This window comes from Cydia splendana, chromosome 16, assembly GCF_910591565.1.
Source record: "Cydia splendana chromosome 16, ilCydSple1.2, whole genome shotgun sequence".
NCBI classification, from domain to species: Eukaryota; Metazoa; Arthropoda; class Insecta; order Lepidoptera; family Tortricidae; genus Cydia; species Cydia splendana.
The window spans coordinates 7,392,069-7,413,036 of NC_085975.1; the positions used below are offsets into that span (position 1 = coordinate 7,392,069).

The following is a 20,968-nucleotide window of genomic DNA, read 5'->3' on the forward strand; positions in this document are numbered from 1 at the left end:
TACTGAAATTTCGACTTTGTGTGGCACACATAAGGTCCCTCTTCCTGTAAACTATCACTTAACACATTCAGCGCCACACATTAAACATTAATGGCGTTATTCATAAACGCGTTACTGCCCTGAATTAGCTATGAATCGTTTGTCTTTATCTGTCATTTTGACTTATGTATTTGTAAGAAAGGGATAAAACATAATTTAACTACATCAGGCCCGTAAAGTTTTATGAATAGGGGGATAAAGTCGGTCTTCACATTGGAGGCGGATCCGAGACACCGAGCGCTGTCTCGCTCACACCGGAGCGGCATGCGGACCCGCAACAGTGTAATAACCACCTTAGGGCGAAATCACATCTATCAGCGCCGCACATAGACTAGGAATCCTCTAGACCGAGTTTAGAGCAATTATTTCATGAAACCGATGCTGCCAAAAATACGGGGGTGCGGGTGACGAGGTGAGCGAGGTCCCGTGCCGTGATTGGTCCGTTCAAAGACACGGACGTCACACATACACTTTCGACTCGAAAATGGAGTAAAACTACCGTATGCGTGGCAGAGGGGGTAGAGCTACTATGCTCAGTCTGGAGGATGTCTTGTCTGTGGCTGAACCACACGTTACGGTATGTATTTTACGACACGCTGTCGTAAATGGCGTGAGGCCTACGCTATAATAATAAGGGCCAGTTGCACCAACCACACTTGACAGACTGATCAACGTCACTCAGCAGTGAACTATGAAACTTGCCATACAATAAAATTTAGCGAACGTTTTAACGGTGACAGGCGGTTTGGCGCAACTGACCCTAAGGGGCTGTTCATAAATTACGTCATCTATTTTTGACGATTTTTGACCCCCCCCCCCCCTAAATTCATCCAAAAATCATGCTTCGAATTACCCCGTTTCCTCCTACGTCATGCTACCATCATCCGATGTCCAGACCCCCCCCTCCCGTCATTTGAAATGACGTAATTTATGAATAGCCCCTAAGTCTTGGTGTTGTGTGTGGCGGTGAACGGATTAAACTTCTTATATTTACAATAGTGTTCATGGCTAATAAAATTTAGCCAAACATAACCTCTATTGACGATACATAGTAACGCTAAAGTCCTATAATTAATTTTACACAATGAAATCAAACGTTTGAGCGAAACTTTAAAAATATATCTAGAAAAAAGAAACACAAAACAATACTTAATTTAAGTAAATATTAACACTAAAGAGTCGGTAATAATTATAAAGTATTAAAGGTACAATATAACTGTATTTATGAAGGTTTTAAATGATTATAGGCAAAATACTTATGAGACCTAGGTTTATTGTAACAATAAACTTTTGGTATTACAAATATATTGTACATTATCTATAAGGCTAGGACTACAATACATATATGCATACCTTTTCTCATAAGATTTACCCATAATCGTAAAACATAGGCACGTAAAAGCAACAACAATTTTATTTGAAACTTGCAATTTACAAAAGTAATATGTAGTTGTCTATAATGTGATAGGCATAGAGTCCAGGCGGCTTAGCACGGTCGCGTTTTTATCCCTTGTCACCATGCCTGTCACGTTCTAACAAGTATGTAAGTGCGAAAGGGACGCGCATAGTAATAGTCGATAAAAATGGAACCGTGCTGAGCCCGCAGGTTGCTGCAGGAAAGTGTTGAAGCATAATAGAGTTTAAGGAAAATGCAATCTATGACAGTTTAAATACTTTAAATGACACTTTACAAACACGTTCCTTCGATCTTTCTTTAGATCTGATGCTGATATTTCGGAATCTTCGCACAGTTTGATGCAGAACCAAGTATGGTAAACCTTGGTCATAAAAAGAAAATCTACAATTACTGTAAGGAATTATCCCGCAGTCAAAATTGCCCGCTGCACCGTATTGCAAAATTTGCATAAAAGTTAAAAACTGGTATAATTCGACACAAAAGAGATGGCGGGACAACCTCGAAGATACAGGTGATGGAAGAAAGAGGAGACCACTGCCCAGCAGTGGGACACAAAATAGGCTATAACTAAAAATCGATAGGGATATCACACTACGGTTAACTATGTTACTGCTATGTAGTGGGGGATCTAATATCTTGCCTATACCACCTCTGGCGGTAATTAATTGTGTGTGCCATTCAAAATATACGTGCATTAGATAGAAAATTGGTCCAGGGTTATATTATAGTGTTCATAGAATGCAACTTATTTATGGTGTTAAAATAAAATGATGATAATTGAAAATTACACAATAATAATTGGACACGGCGCGGATAGTCCGCCGGTTCCTCTCTCTGCGGCCCTGACCACCGGTAGCTTGGGCCTTGCCCCGCTGCTGGCGGCACCCTAGGTTAGGTTTTTTATAATGTGTAATGTGTTTATATGTATTTTTTATCGTTTTGTACCTATTATAAATAACCTAACTTAAGACGAAAAATAAATAAAGAGATAAAGAATAACAGGTATAAATTAATAATACGCAGAAGTGTTGCCCAGAACAGTAAAAGATCATATTTTATTAGTGAGTGATAAAAGTAACCTTTCGAGGTCACTTTTGCCCATCTTTAGACCAGTCAGTGAAGCTATGACTTTTTGAGTTGACACACAATGGAAGTCAATGTGGGTTTTTTAGGTTGACTCCGCCTTCTAAAAGAGTGTTCACAACTTCACATTCACAATGGCATCCAATTAGGTAAATATTTTTTTAAAGGCAATGGCTACGTACAACGTACAATATCACAATCTACTGACAGTCAGAGGAAAAATCGAAACATTTTTGGATTGATAAGTGATAGATGATCACATAACTTTCATAGTAACAAAACTTATGGACTGAATCAGTGACATATGTTATTGTAACAACTTTGTTTTCAGCAGGTTACACATTTCTGTAAATTTCAATTGCCGTGACGACTTTAAAAATAATGAAAAAACCTAATTTTTAGGTGTTTTATATTTCAAGGTTAATATCGACGTCAAATTTTAAAATACCGTGCTGGTTTTATATTAAAAGGTGTAGTTTTTATTTGATTTCATCCCAAAATACCCACATTTCGATTATCCGAACTAGTCTGGGTCCCAATTAGTTCGGATTATAGAGGTTCTAATGTAGTTGTTATACAGGTTATATAATAAGTTTCTGCTCATACGAATTCCAAAATTATATCATACTGTTACTTTCTACCTTACACCAAACTTCTCAACATGAGGGTCTAGTATGGGCAGACGGGTCGCCTTATTCCCAATATGCTAGTACTTTTATTGCCTATCATTCGATACATAGGTTACGTTAACATAACCCTACTTTTCGCTCACATATCCATCAGTGAAACAACTGCAACATACCATTAACCAACACCGAACTTCTCAACATGAGGGGCCCATATCGGCAGTTGAGCTGCCGTTGTAAATCTCTTGTGGGCCCCGGAGTCGGTAAGAGCGGCCACAGTGACGGCGACCATAGGTAACGGGTTCAAGTAGGTGCATACCTTTATAATTATCACTCTTTTTACTAATAGCGCCCTTCATAGTTGTAATACAGGTTATATTCACAAGTTTCTGCTCGCACAAATACCATCAGTGCAACACACCATTACCTCATGTTCCCCACACTATCCGACGCCGAACTTCTCAACATGCGGGGCCAATATCGGCAGTTGAGCCGCCGTGGTGAGTCGCTTGTGTGCCTGCGAGCCGGTGAGCGCGGCCACGGTGACGCCGGCCTGGTAGGCGGCGGGCAGGCGCACGTAGCGCGTGCGCGGCCCGTGCGCCGCCCAGCCGGCCAGGCGCCACTCGCGGATCACGTTTACTACTTGACCTGAAATAGTTATTTGTTTTACAAGGGGGCAAAGTTGTTGTTTAACTGCTCGTGCTAACATTGATACCCGAGCAAGCGAAAGATTCCAAAATTGAACCACGAGCATAGCGAGTGGTTCGAAAAATGGTATCTTGAGCATTGCGAGGGTTTCAAAGCACGAGGGTTAAACAAAATTTGCCCCCGAGTGAAACACAAAATTTTTCACCACACCAACCTGAAGCAAATATTAAATGTAAAATAAAATCAAACCAAATCAAATCCAAATGAATGTAATTAAAAATTTATCATCCAAAATCATAATTTAAAAGTCATTTCTACCAGCAAACATAAGAAACCAACTCAAAATTTGCATTTGATTACTTTGTCTCACATGTGAATAAAATGCAACTTTGCTATCAGTTTTTAAAGTGCAAAGTAAGCCTTTCCGAGCTGGTGTGGTGAAAATAAAATTAAGGTTAAAACGTGGCCTTTTTAATATAGTTTTATCACAGAATATATTCTCACTGCCGCCTAATATACCGAGGACCAGGCGCAAATGTCATCGGTCACCGCATCCCGGGCGATAACTCGTAAAGTGGTTAGGGCGATGAGTAATGAACCCTCGTGGACGTCAGCTGCCGCTTCGTTGGTGGGCTGAGGAACGGCAGCTACCCAAAAACGTAAGCTATCGCAATCGAAAAATGAGCACTATCCGGCACAGCCATCAGCGGCGTAAGATCGGTATCCGGGGTGAATCTCGCCAGGACGTCCCTCGTTCTAACCAGCAGAACTGACGGCGACGTAAGTTTCGGCCACAGTGCACATTCTCTTATACACTCTACAGGGTTTCTAAGGTAAAAGTATTCCAATAACTCACCTAACACGTTAAAAGTGTTGAACCTCCTATCCGGCACAGCCATCAGCGGCGTAAGATCGGTATCCGGGGTGAATCTCGCCAGGACGTCCCTCGTTCTAACCAGCAGAACTGACGGCGACGTAAGTTTCGGCCACAGCGCGCATTCTCTTGTGCACTCTACGGGGTTGCTGAGGTAAATGCCGCGGGGCGAGACGCCGAACACCATTTGATGGTGCCACGCGTCGGGGATTTCACCTTCGCAGCCCACTTGCAGGTTCATTGTTAATATTGGGACGGCCCCTGTAACAAAAAGTGACTAAGTATAATTAACCCACTTATTACTAAGGTGTATTCGGGTATTACCGAATGTCGGATAATTCCGAAATTCAGATGAAAATCACCCTTAATTCCATCATAATAAAAGTCTCTTTCGGAATTATCCGACAGTTTTCGACATTCGGAATTACCCGAGTAAACCTTACCGTCTTTTATAACGCCACATTATTTTTTTGGTTTTTTTGTAGTGGCTAATTGGCAATATATCGAAAAATCATAAAAAAATCAGGGGTAAGATTTTTTAGTTTTAGTAACAAGTGGGTTAATTGTGTCTGAACGAATTAAAATTTACATAAATAGTTTCTCAATTTCGAACACGTTTTATACAATTCATAATTTATTTATTGCATATTATTTATAGGGTTGTGAGAACTCCATGATTAATAGGCACATATCTTGCTGTTAATTTCTAAAGAATGAGCATGCGATAGCAGTAATTTTAATTGATAAAACTCTGCTTACTTCACTGCCGCGTACCTACACATTTTCATAAACCAATGGAGCTGCCCAAAAACGTATTCAGCAACCTTTTGACAGCCACAGACGGCTGTGGGCGTCATCGGAAAGTCTTGCCACGGACGCCGACAGCCACAGCCGTCAGCTTCGCCAATGCAATAGGGACTTACGCAGGACTCCGTAAAGTTCAATTTCGCTTAAATAATGACGATCGCCTGGCGTCCGGGGCACGGCATATTCCTTCGCCGTCTGGCGTTCAAAGGCGCGAAAGGCGCGGAAGGCGGTTGACGAAAGTGAGCCGATCTCTCGAACAACTTTGAACAAGATCGGCTCACTTTATATTTCCTCAACTATACATTAAAATAATCCTTCTTTAAGAATCTATCGCGCAAAACCGTCTGTAATATAGTTCAACAACGAATTTCAGAAATTACATTAACCTTTTGAACGCCGCGCGTATCGTGCGCGCCGCGTCATCGTGAACCTTGCTGGAATGCACGAAGGTCGATATTGGGCTGTAGCCGCGCGCGTCAGTTGACGTCTGGTGGTCAAAAGGTTAACAGTAGTGCTCAGTCAAGAAAATGATCAAAGAATTCTGACCTATTGATATCCAGTCCGCCAGCCAATGCGACAGCGACACCGCTCGCTCCGGATACATGGGGAAGAACCTGGCGGCCACCAGACCTTCGGAAGCTTTCTGGATCCCGTTCACGAGGTCTGCCGCCGTGCAGCCGGCCACGGAACGCGATAACAGGTACCTGTTGACAAAGTGTTCACGTAATATTGTCTTCGGTTACAGCAAAGAGAATTTGAAATAGAGAGTTACTGTCATGGTAAATTATGTAGCTACAGTATATTTACTGACATCTTTTGTCAGAAGATTAAAACTGTTAGAACGCCATTTAACTTTGATCATCTACTTAGTGTGTTAACTTCTTAAATATTAATATTAACGCCATCTACTCGAGAGTAGGCTGAAGGTTATGGCGCCATCGCTCGAAAAGATTGCACCATACCTTTGGCCTATAGGCGAGTAGATATCGTTAATATCAACATTCAATAAGTTAACACATATCAGTGAAATAATAAGGATCAAAGTCAAATGGCGTTTTAACAGTTTTATCTTCTGTCGAAAGATGGCAGTAAATTTACAGTGGCTACATAATTTACTTTGACAATCGGCCTCTATACATTCTATTCCCTTTGGTTACAGTGATAGTTACTCATGAAATAAAAATATGTAAATGGATTATATCACGTAGTATAATAAATTTAAAATACATACCAACGTTTCCAACACTATACAGCGTTCGTGGTCAACCCACGGTTTAAATTGGGTGCTAAATAAATTTAAGGATAACGCACCAGCATATCGAGCGGCTCTAACAGTTCTTTTTTTTAACTTCTGGGATAAAAATGCTTGAGCACCCGGCATACCTACATCCCCGATTTTAGCCCCCTGCGACTTTGCTTTATTCCCTATTATTAAAGATAAGTTGAAAGGGCAGAAATTTATTAGTGATGAGGAATTTATAAGATCATGAGTATCTTCCAGAAAAAAATGGATAAGTATTTTTAATGATTGGTTTTTTTTACGCATGACTAAAGGTTTTTACTGTGACGGAAATTATTTTGAACGATTGTAAAAATTAAATATGTTTTGCAAAACTTATCTACTTAGTATCCTTTGTACAAATAAAGTATGTTTTTGAAAAGGTCTAAATTAGACAAATGTCAAATGATGACAATAACCGGGTCCACACAGAGCGAGCATACGCGCGAGGCAATTTCCTCGTGCAAAAAAAGGGCAGTGTAGACATGTCTCGGCCGAGGCGGCGCGCGCGAGGCACGTCTACACTGGCCGTTTTGTGCTCGAGGACATTGCCTCGCGCGTATGCTCGCTCATTTACCTGGGTATTGGAGCGTTGTTAGCTCTCTGCCTCGTTCCAACAGCTGTATTGATTTTTTCAATGTTAACTGGAACGCCTAATGCAATCTGTAAAGCAAATTTATGAAGAATCATTATAATATGTGAAGTTTCCAATTAAAAGGTACCACATTGTTGCTTACCATAAGGAAGCTCTGAATGACAGGTTATTCGTATAAAGATACAAGCAAATTTCGTCATTGTGGTAAGCGGCAAACCTTTTGATTGAGGACGTCACATATAATTTTCATAATAATTATGCATGCCTACTGAAGTGATATTTATCAGAATAAAAAAAAATTGGCTAAATTGATTTTTATTTAGTGCAAATCGCCACACTGTGATTGTGAAGGGCAAAAAAGTGACGCATAAAATTAAATTGAATACTATTTTTCTCAGCAAAAATCCATGTTTTGTATGAAAGGTACAACTATTATTTTTATAAATGAATTCTTCGTCTATAATTTATACAGCAATGATACCAAACTTGACCTGATAGCCAAATGTAGTTAGAAATAGAGCACAAACTGGACACGTTTTCTTTCCCTCACCTTTTAGGGGTAGCCAAGAGTTAATCTCCTGGCTAGGACATTAGATGAGCTTAGTACCCGCGATCCAAGGAATAAACGTGCCAAACGGCAACGCCTGAGACAAAAGTGCATACTCATTGCATCTACATCCGTAGCAAATAGGTCTACGTGTCTTGACAATATTAGACATAGAATACTCACGAAAACATTAACAACGGCGGTGGCGCCGCACGCGCTGACGCCTATCTGCGTCACTTGGCGCTCGCAGGCCTCCCGCTCCGACCACACCATGCTGGTAGGTGGTTCTGTTACTCCTAAACATGACGGGCCTTCCCCGGACTGTAGGTAAATAAATTAATAAGTTTATTATCCGACGTTTAAGAGAAAAATATTCAAATTATTTTATATATTTATTTATGTAAACTTTATTGCTCATAAGAACAACTTAATGTACAAAAGGCGAACTTAATGCCATGAGGCATTTTCTACCAGTCAACCTCAAGGCAAAGCAGAAAAGATTGTAGTGCAGTTGTTGTGTGATTATCTACATTAGATGTACCTACCTTCCATGTTTGTACGTCCATTAACTAAAGTGTTTTCACATAATACCGTAAGTACACACTTTCACATAATACTACATGTTGACGGTTTTTTCAAGTAGTTGGTTAGTTAGTGTGACACCGGCCACGTGAACTCCTGATGGTAAGCAGTCTCCATAGCCTATGGACGCCTGCGACGCCGAATGTGACATTGAACCATCGCACTGGGAGACTTCGGCACAAGATCGGCCGAAGTGGAGGCATACAGTGAGTACAAAAGTGCAAGCCTTTGAAGAGCAGAGGCGAATGGAACTCGACGCAAAGCGTGACGAGTTAAAGGCCCGACCACCTGCGGTCATAAACTACAATTTTGTCGGAGGGGTGCTGACCTGCGGTGAGTGTGGACGTACATTCACTGCAAAAATAGGCTACGTCAGCCACCTGAGAGCTCACGATCGTCGCTCTCACTAGCCAGTGCATACTCAGTCACAGGCCGAAAATGGCTAGGTCAGGATGAATAATTAATAACATGGTTTATTACCACCACAGATCCTTCAGTCTCTTCATCCGACCGATTCTTCTCGAGCATCAGTTTCTTCGCCATGGTCATGTGGAACAGAGCGGTGGAGACATTGACAGGGTCGATCCCTGTGCCTTCGCCTTGGTTGATCTGATGTGCTAGGGGTGCCTCCTCTTCTTCCATTTTTTCGTCGTCTGTGAATAACACATAGTAAATGACACATTAATGATGACCGAGACCATATAAGATATTCGAAAAAAAAATTGATAATGAGGGGGCACCATAAGCGTCCAGTAAGAAGTGCATATACTTGGCAAAATTTTGACCTGTGCCGCTGTGGCCCGGTGGCTGAATATCACGGGCACCTGCAGCGATAGCAGAGGATGCTGGTTCGATTCCAGCCTGGGCCACTGGAGGCCTTGGACACTTTTTCTTAGTATATAGGACATTTATTTCAGTTTATAAATTGATAATGGTTAGAAAAGACCAGATTTAAAAAATACCAACACACAGTATTCTCTCCTAAAGTTGCAAGCTCTCCATAACCATAGGTTTGTACAAATAGCAACACTCCTAACTGTACATTGGTGGACCTTGTCACAAAAGGCATAAGGTCCACCGATGTACAGTCGCCATCAGATATATCGGAGCGGCCAAGGCGCTCACAAATATCTGAACACGCCTCTATAGTCAGGGCGTTAGAGTGCGTGTTCAGATATTGTGAACACCTTGGCCGCTCCGATATACCTGATGGCGACTGTACAGTTAACAGCTTGGGCGATGGTATGTAAGTTAAGTGAGTATTATTACATATGTGAAAGTAACGGAGATATTTGGATATTTTATCCTACATCACTAAAATTTTTTTAATGGATTTTGAATTGATCAAATTCGGCACACAGATCTTTATTAATTATATACTGAAAGAGGACAGGATTTTTTTTATCCCAATATTCATCCCCTATATTATTTGTTTTAAATTATCTAATTACAATACCATATTTTAATTGAAAGTGATATTGCCTTGGTTGGAATGTGTAGATCGGCTTATGGCAAAACGTGGGGTCTAAACCCAAAGGTACTAAGATGGATCTATACCATGATGGTAAGACCTGTCATCTTGTACGAATGCCTGGCATGGTGGCCAAGGACACTAAAGAGCACATGCAGGGATGCCCTTATGAAAATACAAAGAACGGCATGCATGGCTATTACTGGCGCGTTTAGAACGACGCCAACAGCGGCGATGGAGGTACTGCTAGACCTCTCGCCGCTACACCTAGTGATACAATCTGAGGCGCGGAAATCGCTACACAGGTTGACCCTAACAGGCCTCTGGAGCGATAGCAAGCCAAAGACCAAACACACAAACATGGAATGCGACAATTTCATGAAAAGGATTACGAACATGGGCTGCGATAAGATGCAACCCAAGTTTATGTTCCATAAGAATTTTAACGTTAAAATTCCAACAAGGGCTGAGTGGACCGAAGGTCTTGAAGCACCAATCTCTGATGAAAACGACATTATATGGTACACAGATGGGTCTAAGACAGAATCTGGTACGGGGGCAGGCATTTATGCAAATGACTTTAGTAGTAGTATAAGCATGGGCAATTACGCCACTGTCTTCCAAGCCGAGACATTCGCTATAATTGCCTGTGTGCATGAGAATATAGTTAGGCGAACCCAAGGGAAGAATATCTATATACTCAGCGACAGTCAGGCCGCTCTCAAAGCGCTCGAAGCTCCCAGAGTGGACTCTAGACTGGTATATAATGGCGTCCAAGCTCTGAACCAGCTTGGAAGGCAAAACAGGGTGCAACTGGTATGGATCCCAGGGCACGAGGGATTCATAGGCAATGAAAATGCAGATGAACTCGCCAGAGCCGGATCTGTAAGTAACCTTATAGGTCCGGAACCATTCGTGGGGCTCTCACAGGGAACCATCACAACGGCTATTAAAGACCATACCAAGACCAAACACCAGGAAGAATGGGATAGTCTGACGGGTCTAAAGCATGCAAAGCTCTTTATGCAAGGAATAGACTCCGGCTGGAGCAAAAAGCTTTGGAAACTTAGCAAAAGGCAACTCCAAATCATAACGGGGGTGTTTACTGGCCATTACGGGGTCAAAGGATTTCTGGCCAAGATGGGACACTCTGACAACACCGATTGTCGTATGTGTGGCGAAGAGGAAGAGACAGTAAGACACTTAATGTGTGAATGTCACACCCTCGCCAGACAAAGAATGAAGGACTTTGGAGCAGGATACCTGGAACCAAAGGACTTTAAAACGCTACCCATGAGCTCCATCATCCGACACATGGATATGGTGGGAAAAGCTCTTGAGTAGTTGACGGATCTCTTCTAGGGGGTAACTGCACAAAAGATCCCTATGGGTCGAAGTGTATCCGCAAGGGCCCCCGAAAACAATAAGATAAGATAAGATAAGATATTGCCTTTGTCCTCATAGGCACTACAATTAAATGACCAATATAGTCATTACTTAACTGCAACACAATTATTGACCAATTAGTCACTGCGCTCACAACAAAGCATCATTATAATACAATGTTTGTTATCAGTCCATAGCATTATCAATGTTTGAGGTCTGACTCAACTTAATGGACCAAAACTAAAATTATTATTAATTTTAATTTTATTGCCTGCATTTATCAAAATTTAAATTTATAAGATTTAAAATCAACAATAAATTTATTTAGTCCTTTAATGTGTGCATAAAAACCAAGGTTGTGAGTTCAAGCTTACTTAACTCAACAGTCCTAATTAATCTAATTATACTAGTTAGAAATTAAATGCATAATGAGGGCCAAATGTTATGTTATTCCTGACCTACACTGCATAATTAAATATACTTACGATGTAATACTTCTCTAGGTGTAATCAAGTCTCCATTTGTAAGATGCAGGCTGACCGGCAAAATGCAGGGACCCCGTGCCATTGTTCTGCGAACTTTCAGTTGTTCTCCTTTGAAATTAACATGGGTAATGTAAGGGCCAAAGGTGTAGTTATTCCCTGAATCTTCTCTTGTGCTACTGTGTGCTGTAGGAATGCCTCTGCTAGTGGATGGCATGCTGTAATTGTGGGTAGAAGGCTCCGGGCATTGTGATGTTGAACTAACCGGTCTACTAGGCTCTGCGTTCCTTAAAGGAACAAATTCTGGTGTAGGTTCCCTCAACACAGGCTCATTCTCCTCAGGCATGTTCACGGCCACATCTAAATCAGCATCTGGTGTGGACTCGTCACCTGTGTCCACTTCACAAGAGGGTCCAGGGTCAAAGTCCATTTCTAAAAAGTCCATTTCGGGGCTTGAAGCTCTAGAACCATGTTCTCTAGCATTTGCTCCTGCAGGTTGCTGTTGGTACAATGGGTGTATGGGCAGGTGCCTGTCCAGGGGGAGACCCATGTCAAGACTGAAGAAGGAGCTAGGCAGGTCTGCCAAGTGCTCCCCACCTCTGTAAGTGTAGATACAGCCATCTTCAGAGCCTAAAGAGTAGTCATCATTACCAGTGTCACTTGAGCTGTCATCTGCATCTAAGTTAGGCCTGTTTAACTTCAAACTTGAAGGCCTCTTCCTGTTTTCTCTCAGTCCTGCATTGTCAAAGAAATTATCACAAACCCTGCTTGTGGCACTTGTTGAGGGGAAATTTAAATTGTAGGTGTTTCCAGCTTTTTCCTGGCACACCTTGTGTCTCTGGCAGGTCTGTAGTTCCTGGGTGCTGGGGATGCCATTATCTCGCGCAATGGTCTCAGCCTTACTGCTGCCTGCAACCTCAAGGTAACTGTTATTCACCCTGGCACCTACAGCCTGGCTGCTAGCTATGTTTTTATTACAACACTCCTCACTGCCAGCGACGAGTCTCCCCGATGGCCCTGGCTCGCCGCTGCTCGAGCAGATCAAGCGCCTTGAATGGCTATCATTCGGTGGTACGCAGTTTGTGTCATTGGAAATGGAATCCGACACAGGACGCACATTTTCACTATTCTCGTTCAAACCTCGCTGTTTTGATGCTCCTTTACAATTCCTACTTATATCATCGTCACTATTCAGTTTATAGGATTTTCTCACACAACCACCGTCTTCGATAGAATCCATGGCTACGATATCACGAAATTCGTCGGCATTGTAAACATTAATTAACTTTAAGGTTACCAAAAGCAAGTTGAGTAGAGATTAAACGCGTAGTAATTAATTTTACACAAAACACAATCTATCGCTCATTTATGACGACGATCAATTAAAGTAACATTATAGAACCATGAGAAGTATTACATTTCTGAATAATAACAAAAACCCAAATTGACATTTATTTCAACAGACTCGCCTTCAAAATAGTGTTGTTTTCAGTCACGGACCTAGAGAGTAAACCGGACAGAGTACATTAGCCAAAAAGTGTGTCCACATGAGAAGTCAGGGTGGGCCGTTGCATCTCTTTCTAATTAGGGTGACCATAAGTCATATGTATGTGGGATATTAGGATAACATTGAATATATAGTTTGGCCAGGATCTTTTCTTATTCGTGCATAGTTATAGAGAATCATACTGTATTTTCGCTGTACTAGTATTATGGCCTGAAAAGGGATGGATATAGTTTTTTTCTCTTCTGTAAAACGCTTCACACAACCTTAGGCACTTAATTTAGTTGTTCTAAAAGCTGTTGCTAATAGGCGCACTGGACCACGAACATGGTGGATCGTCAGGAATGTGGTCCGCCGTAACGTCTGTCAAGAACACGGGTATGAGTGAGAGAGATAGAGAGACAGATATGGTGACAGAACCAGAGGGTCTACCGCGAACCAAGTTCGACGTGTTGTCTCTCTGTCACACTTACGTACGAATTTACAAGTGCGACAGAGAGACAATATGTCGAAAGTGGTTTGGGGTAGGCCCTCAGGGCAGTGGGGGATTTACAGTATTTGCCATCCTAGGCCCCAGGCCCTGTAGCAAGCACTAGACGCCCCTTTCTCAGCACCCATCATATAGACTGCCACCCTAGGCCCGGGCCTACTCGGCCTTAGAGCAAATCCGCCACTGCCTCAGGGTCGCGTGGATCCGCTACGCCCGTTTGTTATAGTTTTTAACTAGGACGCTTATCACTGGAGCATAAATTAAATTAAAAAAATAAATATCATTTATTATCAGGCGACTAATGCCGGCTACATACGTAACGATAAATCGTAGCGATTAAACTGTGCAGTCCGAACTGCGCAGTTTTATCTACCGTGTGTATGACAAATCGTTACGATAATCGACAACGATTTGTCATACACACGGTAGATAAAACTGCGCAGTTCGGACTGCACAGTTTAATCGCTACGATTTATAGTTACGTCTGTAGCCGGGGTAAGGCCCATAGATACATACCTTACAAACTAACATACGTACAATAGTAAAAATCTTACAAGCTAAAAATTATTTCGGCGTCACCGAAAACCATAAACACCGAAGTTCGCAAATTGCGAGCATCTTTCTCTGTCACTGTAATTACTCCTTTATAGGAGTAAAAGAGAAAGATGCCCGTAATTTGCGAACTTCGGTGTTCACGGTGGTAGGCCATCTGTGCGAAAAGAGAAGCGTCGTGAAATGTAAAGAAAGTAGTGATGTGCCGTTCCCAGTAAATTTTCCAAAGAGGGTATATAAGCCCTCATTCGCACGAGCGCTTTTTCAACGCGCGTTAAAAAAGCGCGTTAGAATGAAACAAATGGAAACATGTGTATTTGTTCACACGATGGTGGTGGCGCTTTTTATCAAGCCTTGTTTTTTCTTTTTCGACTTTAAGCGTTGGTCGTTAAATCGAATTTAGCGTGTGAACGGATTCAACCCCTTTTGTAACGCGCGTTGAAAAAGCGCTCGTGCTTATGAGGGCTAAATTCCCAGTAACGTTTCTGGTATCGTCCCAAAAGTCAGTAAATTACGATAAACTTCTATTTTTCTTTTATTATCTATGTGTTTTTTTTATTATTATAACAATTTATAAATGTGTCTGTAATGTTTAAGGACTTTGGATTTCAATTTTTGCAATTATTTATTCTGTATTGGCTCTCATTTCACCAATTTAAACATGCCGAAATAAATACATACCTATTTATGAAAACTTACGTTTAAGTACGTAATAAGAATTGTGTAAAACCATAAAGGAAGTGGTAAAACTGGTTCACATCGTGCCGACATCATGGTCACCCTAATGAGTTTGACAATGTCTAACTTGTATTTTTATCGTAAAATGTAATAATTGTGGCTTCCTTGTGAAACGATATTACACAATTAGAAATTATTTCACTCCCACAACCTTTAACGCAACATTTCTTCACCATTTTTAAGAAATTTTGCATTCACGTGTTTTGTAAATATGTCATCAGGTTAGGGATACCAATTAATATTCAAACTTACTACTACAATGTCTACCATATCAAAATTAGTGTTTTTATTGTTGTGCACATGCTTGGTTAAATCAGTTAATAATATTGACATCATAATTATATACAAATTTCCTAAAAGATATCAGAACCGTACTCTGAATATAGCACTTAAATAATATAATAAGGTATTTAATTTTAGTAGTATATTGATATAAATACTACCACAATGGTATATTTTTAACATTGGCAACATGTGCGAGTGAGACACCGCGGCCCACCTTTGCTATCTCAAGTGGACCGTTTTCTCTGTACTGGTACGAACGTCTTTCTGGCTCTGTGATAAGGTTCAATTTAGTATGGCAAAAAAAGTGACAGTTCACTCCTTCTTATAACTCCATGTTTTCAGTTCAGTTTCGCACTGACTGAATGCTCGAAATGATTGAATCGACTCGACTTGAACCGTTTCTAGACTAACTACATGCTTGTGGTTGTCGTCGAAAAAAACGCCTCAAGTTTCATTCACTCTTTCGTTCCCTAAGTCATTCATACATTCAATCAGTTTTCAGTTTTTCCACAATGACAAGTTACTTCGACCAGCTGTGAAATATCTTAAAATTGCGTCTCAAATTAATAACAATTGCGCTTTAAAACATTAACCGTCTTTGTTCTTATTCGGTATTTACTAAGATCTGAAGAATAAAAGTTCGAAATGGCATACGCTTACTTGTTCAAATACATCATCATTGGCGACACAGGTATTGATTTTATTTCCTGATATTATATCTACTCATTTTTTTTTGTTTTCGTTCCGTGTTATCTAGGATGTAAATAGGTCCGTCTGAAGTTGCGATATAAGTTAAAACGACTGTTCATATAACTTGTTAAGTGTTTGTTAGTGGTGTATGGGGTGTGTGGATGATTGTTATCTATATTGCCTCTTGTTTTCCGCCCACGCTCGTTTCAGAACACTTAATATTCAGCGCATATCTTAAATTCGTTGGCGATTATTATAGGGCAAACAGGCTATGACTATGGCTATGAGTAGATCAGCTAAACCAGACAAGTTTCAAGTCAAGGACTTCCTTTGTTTGTATTTCTGTTGTGTGTTTAGTTTTAGAAATGACACATTAATTATGTAATGTAAATAAGCGTCCAGAAATGTTTTAGGCTCCGTTTCACACAATATCATATGTACATTTTGAATTGCAGACATCACTTTGTAAAAACAAGCTATGAATCATTAAACATGAAAATTATTGATATGAGAAATTCATATCAACACATGTTGATTCATTAAAAAATCACATGTTTTAACCCTTGGGACGCCTAGTGCCATATCCGTACCAGTCCTGTCAACTGCCGGAGGGTCTTCAATTTTTGTACCCGTCAACTGCCTAGTCCCAGATCTGTACAAAGTGTCTCAACTGCCTTGTGCCTTATCAGTCACCAAATTTATTGTATTATATTTTTACAATTTTGAGATCTAAACACTTACAAATAGAGTTTTATATCATTTGCACAATATCACTTTTTTTTGATCGCGGCAGTTGACGGGTACAAAAATTGAAGACCCTCCGGCAGTTGAGGGGGATGGGACGGATCCGGCACTAGGCATCTGACGGGTACAAGTACGTTTGTCGGTTCGGCGTTCCAGGGGTTAAAACTTATTTAAAAAAATTCTTCTATATAATATTCTATTGGGGATGAAATAGCATCTGATCTCTACACAACAACATGGCTATTTGGAGATTTACCCCCTTATTCATAATCATGCTACAAACCTCAATCAGTTAATAATCGTTTGTCTTTATCTGTCATTATGACTTATGTATTTGTAAGAAAGGGTGAAAACATAATATAACTAAATCAGCCGCATAAAGTTTTATGAATAAGGGGGGTTAACCCATAAACAAGATTACTTTGTTCTCAGTTACGGTTCACCTGTTACAATAAACACATACTATATCTATTGATCTGTATGACTAATGTTTCCAGTATGGGTGTTCAATATTGGATTTCGTTTTGCATACACAATACTTAAGGTTACCTTAGTAATTGTTGTGTTCAGTCACAGAATAGTAATACTTACAGCATTCACACTAACAAAATCAATGTTTCACCATAAAAGGTCATAAATACTGTTGTCCCTCCCAAGTGCATGCAGTCTCTTTCTCTCTCACTAGTCTGTGCCTTTAATGACAGCCTGGAGATTCATGATGAGTTTTATAAAACAAATGTGTGCTTTGTTAGAATGGATTTAATATAAAAACAAATTGCATTGGTTAATTTAAAACAGGGGTCTCCAAACTTTTTTACCTGAGGGCCATATTGCACCTCAGAAACTTTCGCGCGGGCCACCGTCGGTTTTTGCGCCGGGGGAGGGTGTCTGGTTGCTGCTGTTAGGAACAGTTCCACTCTCAATGAATGCTGAACCCCTGGAGCCTGGCTCCCACGGGCCGTACACTGGGCACTAGGGTTGGGGGTCCGCGGGCCGGATTGGAATGCGTCGCAGGCCGGATTTGGCCCGCAGGCCGGGGTTTGGAGACCCCTGATTTAGAAGATTGTTAACTTTTTGTAAATCAATGAAATTGTAATGTTACAAATGTTTAGGTGTGGGCAAATCATGCCTGCTGCTACAGTTCACGGACAAGAGGTTCCAGCCAGTGCATGATCTCACCATCGGAGTGGAGTTTGGAGCCCGCATGATCACCATTGATGGCAAGCAGATCAAACTGCAAATTTGGGACACGGCTGGACAGGAAGCATTCAGGTATGTTCTATTTACCACATTTATAAAGTACAAGGATTTCCACTACCTAAAGGTTCCACTACCTAAAGGTTCCACTACCTATAGGTTCCACTACCTAAAGGTTCCACTACCTATAGGTTCCACTACCTAAAGGTTCGACTACCTAAAGGTTCCACTACCTAAAGGTTCCACTACCTATAGGTTCCACTACCTAAAGGTTCCACTACCTATAGGTTCCACTACCTAAAGGTTCCACTACCTAAAGGTTCCACTACCTATAGGTTCCACTACCTAAAGGTTCCACTACCTAGAGGTTCCACTACCTAAAGGTTCCACTACCTATAGGTTCCACTACCTAAAGGTTCCACTACCTAAAGGTTCCACTACCTAAAGGTTCCACTACCTATAGGTTCCACTACCTAAAGGTTCCACTACCTAAAGGTTCCACTACCTAAAGGTTCCACTACCTATAGGTTCCACTACCTAAAGGTTCCACTACCTATAGGTTCCACTACCTAAAGGTTCCACTACCTAAAGGTTCCACTACCTATAGGTTCCACTACCTAAAGGTTCCACTACCTAAAGGTTCCACTACCTAAAGGTTCCACTACTTAAAGGTTCCACTACCTAAAGGTTCCGCTACCTAAAAAATCACATCCTTCTTCATAAGTAAAATATTAGGCACCAACCATAAATAACCCTAGTTCAAATAGGGTTTTAAATAACAAAACAAACTGCATCCGTAACCAACTTCATTGTTTTGGCTGCCTACTAACGACTTATTGAGAAAACAAAACAAAGATAAGAATGCTTAGTGGTATGATATTTATAGAGCAATTACTTGGATTAGGAAGTGTTCACCTAGTTTATCAATATAATAATTCGTTGTATTTATTTAAGTAGAAATTGTAGAATATAGAGAGAATATATTTGACTAATGAAATGCACAACAAAGACTGGGCCACTGGACGTAATTATTCAAGACAAATTTATAGCAAAAAATATCACTTCCTTCTTCATAAGTAAAATATTAGGACCAACCATAAATAACTAGTTGAAATATTTTTTTTAATAACAAAACAAACTGCATCCGTAACCAACTTCATTGTTTTGGCTGCCTACTAACGACTTATTGAGAAAACAAAACAAAGATAAGAATGCTTAGTGGTATGATATTTATAGAGCAATTACTTGGATTAGGAAGTGTTCACCTAGTTTATCAATATAATAATTCGTTGTATTTAAGTAGAAATTGTAGAATATAGAGAGAATATATTTGAATAATGAAATGCACAACAAAGACTGGGCCACTGGACGTAATTATTCAAGACAAATTTATAGCAAAAAATATCACTTCCTTCTTCATAAGTAAAATATTAGGACCAACCATAAATAACTAGTTGAAATATTTTTTTTAATAACAAAACAAACTGCATCCTTAACCAACTTCATTGTTTTGCCTACCTACTAACGACGTATTGAGAAAACAAAACAAAGATAACTCTTAGTGGTGTGATATCAATAGAGCAATGACTTGGATTAGGAAGTGTTCACCTAGTTTATAAATATAACAATGTTAAAGGTGAACATACTTGAATAGTAAAGGCTTGTTGTATGAAATTCACATTCTGTATCCATTGTTTGGGATTGAGGTTGCTATTTGGTCTGTTAACCTTGTTTTCGATCCAAATAGTTCATGCTTTAGTAGTTTAAAGTCATTACACATTGATAATTTCTTTATTAATGCACAACAAATGCAACAGATATTTTATTAGGTAAAAATAACAATATGAGTGGCGTGAGTTTTTATTTATTTTGTGATGTTTTAATAATACATTATAAATTAATTAATTACATTATAAATTATAGTCATTATAGACTTCCTTTGCAGAAGTATGCTTTAAAGAATTTCACGCGTGACTGAGCAAACCAACCTTTAGTGACTAGTATGTTGACTCAAGCCATTTTTCGTACGTGTGTAGGGAAGTGAGTGATTGATAAGTTCTTACACCTTTGGATGAGGGCATTCCTTTATACACAAAATGACATTCTCAGGTCAAAGTCTTTGTTTTACAACAGCGGATTTAAATATTCTAGCTAAGAAGATTGATTGAAAATTTGGTCTACATCCTATCCTATATACATATATGTATGTAAGGTGTGTAGGTATGGCTGTTTAGCTAGTTGGCAGTGAGCCTATCTCAAAAGCTGACGATCTTGGGATCGAATCTCCTACCTACTGATACGCGTACCTCCTTTATCCACCAAATGATATGCGTTAATACGAAACAAATTCCAGGTCGATCACGCGGTCATACTACCGCGGCGCGGCGGGAGCGCTCCTCGTTTATGACATCACGCGGCGGGACACCTTCAACCACCTCACCACGTGGCTGGAGGACGCGCGCCAGCACTCAAACTCCAACATGGTCATTATGTTAATTGGCAACAAGAGGTAACTATCACTACGCGGTCATTCATTTGTCATAGTCCGCGTTGGAGGCATGTTATGCAGACACAGGTGCGTCAGTTTGAAACTAGGCGCTGCACTGAACTGGACGCTAACCGCGACGAGCTAGGTGGCCACCTGTCGCCATAACGTACAATTATATCAGAGGGGTGCTGACCTGCAGCGAGTGTGGCCACACATTCCCTACAAAAATTGGCTATGTCAGTCACATGAGAGCGCACCAGCGACGCTCTCAGCGGTCGAACGCAGTCGCTTTGGCCGAAAACGGCTAGGATGAGACGATGATGATATATAGGCACTTGAGCGTTATAGTTAAGATGCTTATGAGCGGTAGTGTAAATCTATTTTAGTATCTTATTTTGTCCTGTCTGAATAAAAGTTTAGTTGGATTAGTTTGCGATAAAATAA

At 40.5% G+C, this 20,968-nt stretch overlaps 2 protein-coding genes across 2 annotated transcripts in view; one reads left to right on the forward strand and one right to left on the reverse strand.

Annotated features, from left to right (window-relative positions):
• Positions 1–2,495: 2,495 nt before the first annotated feature.
• Positions 2,496–13,289, reverse strand: LOC134798170 (uncharacterized). Its single transcript, XM_063770515.1, has 7 exons — positions 11,840–13,289; positions 8,978–9,150; positions 8,099–8,236; positions 7,351–7,436; positions 6,041–6,198; positions 4,670–4,948; positions 2,496–3,813 (listed from the first exon to the last, which is right to left on the reverse strand). The coding sequence occupies exons 1-7, from the start codon at positions 13,074–13,076 to the stop codon at positions 3,608–3,610; spliced, it is 2,277 nt and encodes a 758-aa protein (XP_063626585.1). The 5' UTR covers positions 13,077–13,289; the 3' UTR covers positions 2,496–3,607.
• Positions 13,290–15,882: 2,593 nt separating this feature from the next.
• The window catches only part of LOC134798208 (ras-related protein Rab-2A), a 29,297-nt gene continuing 24,211 nt past the window's right edge, over positions 15,883–20,968 (forward strand). Inside the window, exons 1-3 of the mRNA XM_063770572.1 lie at positions 15,883–16,096; positions 17,952–18,111; positions 20,390–20,545. Of these exons, the coding sequence (XP_063626642.1) occupies positions 16,051–16,096; positions 17,952–18,111; positions 20,390–20,545 (362 nt within the window). The 5' untranslated portion in view covers positions 15,883–16,050. The remainder of the gene's footprint in view (positions 16,097–17,951; positions 18,112–20,389; positions 20,546–20,968) is intronic.